Source organism: Alligator sinensis, unplaced genomic scaffold, assembly GCF_000455745.1.
Source record: "Alligator sinensis unplaced genomic scaffold, ASM45574v1 scaffold569_1, whole genome shotgun sequence".
NCBI classification, from domain to species: Eukaryota; Metazoa; Chordata; order Crocodylia; family Alligatoridae; genus Alligator; species Alligator sinensis.
In genome coordinates this window covers 2,646,401-2,654,222 of record NW_005841914.1, presented here as the reverse complement: position 1 = coordinate 2,654,222, position 7,822 = coordinate 2,646,401, and the positions used below count along the sequence as shown (strand labels likewise).

General features: G+C 49.1%; 1 protein-coding gene across 1 annotated transcript in view; it reads left to right on the top strand.

Moving 5' to 3' along the window:
* Positions 1–7,822, top strand: part of LOC102376440 (Golgi integral membrane protein 4-like) — a 63,158-nt gene that overhangs the window by 28,478 nt on the left and 26,858 nt on the right. Inside the window, exon 5 of the mRNA XM_006018846.3 lies at positions 4,682–4,832. Coding sequence (XP_006018908.1) covers positions 4,682–4,832 — 151 coding nt within the window. The remainder of the gene's footprint in view (positions 1–4,681; positions 4,833–7,822) is intronic.

The window sequence follows — 7,822 nt, the reverse complement described above, 5'->3', positions numbered from 1 at the left end:
TGCTGTCACCAGACTTCATCTTCTGATTTCCATCTTGTCGAGCAGAGATTGACTATATTGGTTAGCTTCCCCCTGCAGAATGCAGTCCTCATCCACAGTCCAAGAAGATCACAAACTGGCTGTGAGGGAGTGCTATTCGTAGAAGAGGACCTCCTTCTTTGCCAGCATCGGGGGGCTATCAGTGAGCTCTGATCTCTTGCTGCTTGTGGCAAAGAGCCTATATTTACCTCTTTGCTTTGCTTTGTTCAACTTCCAAGCTATTCAGAAACCCTAAGGAGGGATGACACTGCCCTTCAGCTCCCCAGACACTTTGCAGAATTAAAATTGCAGCCTGGCAAATGGGTCCTGAGCATTGCATGCCACTGGCAGAGGTAAGAGTGTGCAGGAAGAGATGGCTTGCTGGCCTGGATTCCACGTGGCATGGACCAGCGAGTCTCAGCCTCTCAAGGACTGCATGGTCTAGCTCACCTCCAGATTCCTGAGCTTATTTTGGGGGCCGTGGGGTGGTACGTTAGCACAGTTTCATCTCTGTCTTAAATACTTATGTGGCTTCCACTGCTATTGTACCTCACAGACTCTACTGAATTGATCCATACGTCCAAGTGAAGTGGTCCTTGTATTGACACAGATAGAGAGTGAACATGCAAGAAAGCCATGAAATGTGGAGGAGGAAGAAAAGGGTGAATCTGGATCCCTAAGTCAGGGATCCAGACTGGCAGACAATCATGGTGGTCCTGTCTTATCCCTAAGATTGGAGTCTTTCTCCTGCCACCTAAGAACTGGGCAAAAAATACCCTGCCCTGCAACCCTCCAGCTGAATACTAATCCTCCCACCACACACAGCCCTGAGCCAGTCAGCTTGACATAATCCAGGCGGCATCTCTTCATTTGTTTTCTTTTTAAATTAAATGCAATGAAAAATAATGGAGAAATTTCATTTGATATGATGGCAATCAATTCCTTTAATGTAAAGAAGTGATCTAAAGCTCTGTTGGGCTGAAATTGCATTAAACAGGAGGCGCCGGTGGGGTTTTTTTGTTTTGTTTTGTTTTTAAAAAACAATCTGTAGTGAATTGTATTGGAGAAGAATTGCAACGAAAACTGCTAATTAATTATCACTAATGTGGATCTGCTTCTCTCTCAAGTTTCCCTGCTTTTCTGTTCCCTGCTCAGTGTCTGTACATCTCCCAGCTGGCCCATTCCAGAGCTGGCAGGAGCCTGTTCTGTCTTCCAGCTACAAGATTTGAGCTGCAATAATTGAAACTTGTGCTTGGGATGTGGCGTTCCCTGCCCACTTCCAAGATGGCAGCAATTACCCTTTGGCAACACAGGGTTTTAGACCCATTCCCGAAATTTTAACTGTTCTTGGTAGGAATGTAGTGGCTTTGACTCCAAAATTAGGAGCGTGGTTAATCTGTTCCGAGGGAGTCTTCTGGTTCTTGGTCCCTGGACCCCACTTGCCACTGGCTCCTTTCTAGCTCAACTTCTGGTTTTTCTGCTAATCGGAGCATGCTGCACTGGTGCAATGTAGTTGCTACCACAGTGCACCAGAAGCCAGGAGGGATGCAGCCCTGCCAGGGCTGGTGAATGACCCACATCCAGGTTGTCCCCCGTGGCTTGAGATTAGTTCTGCCCCGGATGATATCCTCTAGAACGAATCGCAGGCAGGACGTTGCAGACCTCTGGCTTGATACGCGGCACTGTGTGACTACAGCTTGTGACGGGTTCTCTTCTCTTCTCATTGTCGACTGCCTGAGGTCTTGGGCCTGTCATTTAATCCCGCTGCCTCACTTTCTCTATTTGTGCCTGACGCTTCCCGGTTCTGAAGGAGCAGACGTTTCAAGCTACTGAACCTGCTCTAGCTAGAATGGTTTTTTTCCAAAGACTGTGACTGATCTCTGACCCATTCCCGTGCTTGCTCACTCAGGATCCATAGCAGGACTTGGCTCCGTCCCAGTTTTGATTCCAGACTGGCTGGGAGGAAGGAGGCTCCTGCGCTTACAGAGCTCTCCTGGGACTTCAGAAATCTGGGCACACGTCCCTGCTGTGCTGCAGACTCCTTGCAGCTGCGGTGAGGCTTTGTGCACAGTTCCCCATCCAGCCGCTCCCTTTTCCCACTGACCTGACTGCCCATAAGCACGTTGGGGCACACGTGGTCTTCTAGCAACAGTCCTGAGACCAAATGAGGCCTCTAGGTAATGTCACCATCCAGATCTGCACAGGAGGCAGTTCTGTTCCCTGTGGGACATGATTGAATGAGCTCCAGGGGTTTAAGGGGCTTATTTCTCTGATGTGCTGATGAGTCCACCAGCTCCGATTGAAATCACTGGGGGCTTTGAACTCCTCTGAACAGGAGGCTTCAAGCCTCTCGCATTCTCTTTGCTTTTCCACTTGATCTTGGCTCTTACCTAACTTGGCATCTTACCTCTCTTCCGCCGCCTTCTGTTTAACCCATTATTTCCCCTTCATTTGTGTGTACTCTCATTGCTCTGGGTAGGATTGTTCAGTGTGAGGAAAGGGAAGTCTTCCTGGGTCTAAATGCCCCCTACGAACATGTGAAAATGTCTTATGCAGCCACACGGGGAAAATACACGCATTGGTCGCCTCTAAAGATCAATGCATGTAAATGGAAGGGAAATAAGTGGGGATTGTTGCCCTCGTCCTGGAAGATGTTCAGAAGGGCCTGGAGTTCACCTGTGAGTCAGTCGCTCTGTGTATGTAATTGGTGCTGACAAGCCAAGTGTGGAAGGAGCCCAGGGGTTACTATGGGAACCCAAAAGGAGGTGAATTCTGGTTCAGTGGGTTTGAGCAAAAGGAAGTCTTGCTGCGTTTTGTTCTCCAGCGTGGAGCAAGGAGAGGGACAGGGAGTCTGTTCTTAAATTATTTCACCCTTCTACTTTAAAAAACAAGCCCATCTCAGGACACAGGCCACATGTCCCCAGGATAGGGTCCTTCCCTCCCAGGGTGCTGTGTCTGGAGCAGAGCGGCCATGCAGGCTGCTGGCTCTGCATGTGTCCTGGAAGTTGAGCTAATGCAGGAAACGGGGGGCTCGCTCTGCTCTGAGCAGGCTGTGGTAGTGGATTTGGGATCTCTGCAAGGTGGGTGGGTGAAAGGATGGACAGCACGGCTTTCTAGGGACAAGCCTAAATAGGAGAACCAAAGGGAAGTCTCCAAGTAGGAGCTCATTGTGCATGTCCTCCGTGATGGGTCTGGACATAAAATGGCAGGGGGGGAAGGGGGGGAGGGATTTCCTTGTATTTAATGGAAAAGTACCGATGAGACGAGGATTAGCAGGTACATGCTACTCACCCCATAGAAACCTGCTCTGTTTTTCCATGGATGTTCATCCTGCAGCAAGGCAGGGGCTCAGACAGGGTATCTGGATTCATGCACAGTACTGCATCTGTCTTGCTTGACAAGGGGAACAGCTATGGCCTGTGCTACTATTTCCCCAGAGCTGGAATATTGAGTGAAGTCCAGAACCGTGCGCCAGAGCAAATAAGGCAAAATGCAATGCAGCAGCACCTTGCTTGGGCCAAGGAGCATCTCTAAAAAGCATGAGCTGAATCTCTTAGTCAGCTGGAGTCCTTGGGACCCAGCCAGGCACTGGCACGTCCTCCCATTCATTAGCCAAGTTGGCCTGGATGCTGCTCTTGCTTTGGTGGCTTCTGCGGAGAGGTCTTTCCAGTGAAATATTCCCTTTACTGTTTCACAAAGTAGAGGAGTTTTCTTCCTTGGCCTCTCTATGCCCCTGAACCCAGGTAAATCAAACTTTTGGTGACTTAAATGGGATTTTTTGTTACCTAATGGCAGGAACCTACTTCAAGAGGAATCTTCCACTCTCCGTCACTGGGCAGGTGAGGCGAGGGAGCCCTTCCAAGCAGCTCACTCCTCATTCTGAACGTCTTCTCTGGGACCTATGGCAAACAGCCTGCTGTGGTAGAGTCGCATGGAGGCTTCTCAGTGTAAAGGGCCACAGGGGCAATTTCAGATCTGGCTGCTCTTTTAGTAACAGACCTGAGTCAAAATCCTGCATTCGACCCCACACATACACCCGTTCCCATATGGGAATCCATCACCCCATGCTATACTACCCACTGGTTAGGATGCATGACCCTTCCCTATGGGTGGACTGAGTGAAAGGAGAAGGAGACTTACCATTGACTAAACCCTCTACCCTGTTCAGGTCACCTAAGGAGCAATGTCTGTGGACAGAGCACAGAGTTCATGGTTTCTTGACTTGCCAGTACCTTTCAGCACTGGGACATTTCCTCTAAAATAAAGAAATCTGGGTGATTTAGGAAGAGGAAACTGGGGAATAGTCTGGTAGTAATGAGGCTTGTGGCCTTTTAGCTTCCAGGGCACCTACTGCAAACACCCAATGTGTTTGCTCCATAAACCATTCGAGCATGTTTCTAATTGGAGAGAGAGAAAAAAAAATTGCAAAAGCTAAACTGACTATTGTCTTTTAACTTGACTGTGTACATTGTGTGTGTGCCAGAGAGGGTTTGGGGGTGTCGGGGTGAAGCTGAGTGGGTTCTGTGTGTTGGAGAGGTGTTTTGGAGGTGGAACTGGAAATCTGTGTGCTCCCAGTGCTTGGAGAAGAAGCCCCCCGTGGGTCCTGTTTCCCCAGCCTTCTTACTGTGGCACCCACACCTTTTGTGTTTCTTCCCCTCCCCAGAACCAACATGAAGATGTCAAAAAGCAGCTGCTTGACTTGCAGCTGCAACACAACAGCTTGAAACTGGAGCATCGCAAGACGCTGGAGACCCACAACCAGAAATACTCTCAGCTGCAGCGCGAGAAGGAGAATGAAGTCACAAACTTGCAGGGTGAGTGCAGGGCTGGGAGGGCTCTGGGGGAAGAGTGTGATGAGAAGCTTGGCTCCGAGTCATGAAATGCATTTGGGTCTCCATGTCCAAGAGTCGCGCCATCACTGTCCTTGGGTAAACTTGGCTGAGAGGCCAAGGCCTGCACCATTCACAGAGCCTGAGCTTCTCCTCTCTGAAAGTGGCTCGCATGTCATCCTGGAAGGAAATCTCAGAAATGTCTATCTTAGAAACAGGTTGGCTCAGATTCTCGGGGCCTGTCTCCCGAGGTGCACCTGTGTCCTCTCTGAGCAGTGCCTGTGTGTTCACTTCACTGGCACCTTCTAAGCCAGAGCCAAGCCCTTGAGGTTTTATTTTCATGTTTCTGACCTTGGGCCTCTTGCTTTGCTGTCAGCTGTCTGAGCAACCACTCTGGCTGAGCTTGGTACTTGCAGGTCATACGCTATATAACTCTCCATGCTGTTGAGGAGTCCCTTGCTCAGCCTCGGGGCAGGATGGAAACTTGGCTTCTAGAGGAAGGATGGTGCAGCCTGGGATTTGGGGCATCTGCTCTGCCAGAGGCTTTGGGGTGACCTTAGGTGAGGCACTTATTCTCTCTGTATGTCAGCTTCCTGGCTCTAACCTGGGGGACAGTCACATTCACTCACCTCATGGCACAGTGGGGAGGAAAAGTACCCTCAAGATTGTGAGATAGTGCAGGATCAGAACAAGTACCTTAGATTCAGCAAACTGTCATGAAATGGTCCATTTGAGTGGAGTCTGTGCATGGGGCACTGTCACCAATATAAGAGATGTTCTGCCCAGGACCAGCTTCTTCCTTTTGACATTCGCTGCTTGATTCATGTTTGAGCCACTATCAAGGTAAAAACTCTGCACTAATAAAGCTGAGGTTCTAGAGGCACGCTGAACCTTTGTTAAACCATAGCTAACCAGTCACCTTGGGCTGTGGATTAGAGATGTTCCCGTGGATTAGAAATGGTGGTGGACCTCCTTCTTTCATCTCAGCCCCTGGGGCAGCAGCTTGGCCCCTGATTGAACCAGCGGTTCCATTAACTGGAGGACAGGAACTTCAGGTTGCTTTGGTTTTAAATGTATTGAGCACTCTTTGATCTTTGAAAGCACCTAAGATTGTGAAAGCCAATGTTATTTTAAAAGCCTGACTTAATGCTGGCGGATGACTGCAGGCTTGGCATATTGTATTTCACGTAGTTCCAAGAGATCCAGCTGAGATCAGGGCCCCCTTGCACCACGTGTTGTATATACTCGGAGTCGGGGACAGTCCTTGAAGAATGTACCAACTAAACAGACAAGGTGAACAGAGAGCTGTGAGGGAAATAACTTGTTTGAGATCACACAATGAGTCCATGCTAGGGTCAAGAGTAGAGCTGGGGTCCCCGTCCAGTGCTTTGCCCCTTAGATCATACTGCCACTCCCTTCCACTCCCTTCAGAGAGGAGAATGAAACTAAATTAGCCAGAGGCCCTTTTGGCTGCATTTATACAACAGTGCAGCATTTGGGTGCCTGGCTTTATGTTTAAAAGGAAATGTATCACTTCCCAGTAAAAGCTTTTGTCATGAAATAATTCCTCTTACTGAAGAGATCTTAGGACCTGCGTGTTCTAAAGTCCAAATTGCTGAGTTTATTAAGTGCTCCCTTTTTACCTTGCAGAGTACATTTACTTAAAACACTCTCAACAGCAAAATCACCATAGAGCCTGCCAATCCCTTTCCTTCCCAGAGAGCTTTTCTGTTTAGTTCAGTTCTTAATTAGGTCTCAAAGATTTGGAGGTTTGTTTCTAGCCCCTCGATTAGGTCTGGGAGAGGCAAAGCTGCTAATGTCTCTGTTCTGCAGAATCAGCTGAGCCAAATATCTGATTAATGTTGCCGGGTGGAAAAACAGATCTGATGACAAGCCAGCCAAATAGATTGCACGAGTATCTGATTCTGTCTCTCGCCGTGAAATATGCAGCCCTCTCCCCAGCTTAAAACACAGGATGAAAATGAACTCTGTCAAAGGGAAAGGGGAACAAAGATTAGAAAAGTGCTTGGAGGAGAACAGAGAGAGGGGGAAGAAGCCTGAGATATTGATATTTGCTGTCCATCTTCCCAGGTGGCTGGTTCACTTGGTAGCACATCCCTTCAGTGTTTTTAACTCTGAGCTAGCTTCTAAATCTTCCGTGATGAAGCAGGTGTTGGAAGCACGGTGCATGAAAGAGCTGCACAGTCTGAGGAAGATGGCAGGGAAGGGAAGGGGAAGACTGCAGGAGCTAGTGTCATGTTCTTTGCTGGGGTTCAGCGGGTGCCGCCTGCGTCCTGTTGATGGGGGAGTTGGGGTGCAAGGGGCATCTCTTCCAAAGATGACACTGTGGGAAAACAGAAGCAGCTGCAGCGCAGCAGGGGCATTTCTGCAGTGGGACTTGAGACTAGGTAATTCTTACTGGGGTTACTTGACAAAAATTCTTCTGGGGTCAGAGGTACTTGAGAGCAGCCCCAGGGGCTGAAGCAAGGAGGGTTTCCAGCAACTGGTGCTAGTGGGTGTGATCCTGATCACTCTGCTCCAGTGTTTCTGGGTTTCCTAGGACTGTGGATGGATCATATCGTTCCTTTGGTGGTGACACCTTTGCAATCTCTGGAGGGCAGGGGCACTGTTTGTGCAAAGATCTCCAGGGCTTACTAATCATCTTGAGTGCCCTGGGGTCTGCTGGGGATGTCCATCTCTCAACAGATCTCTAGGCACAGCCTGATCTTTACAATCCCTGCTATTTATTGCCTCCCTTGCATAAGATTTTGACTTTTATTCATCCCAGATCTCCCCCCAGCAATGCAGCTTGCAGCCCCCCAACTCTGCACTCTGCTGCATGCAGTTCAGATCCTTTCTGCACGTGCTGCTACCCTCTAGCTTCAGTGGTCCCTGCAAATTGAACTCACACCAGGGAAATGATCCAAAAAAGGACATCAAGTGGCATCCTGGGCCTGTTGGAGTCAGTAGGGAAA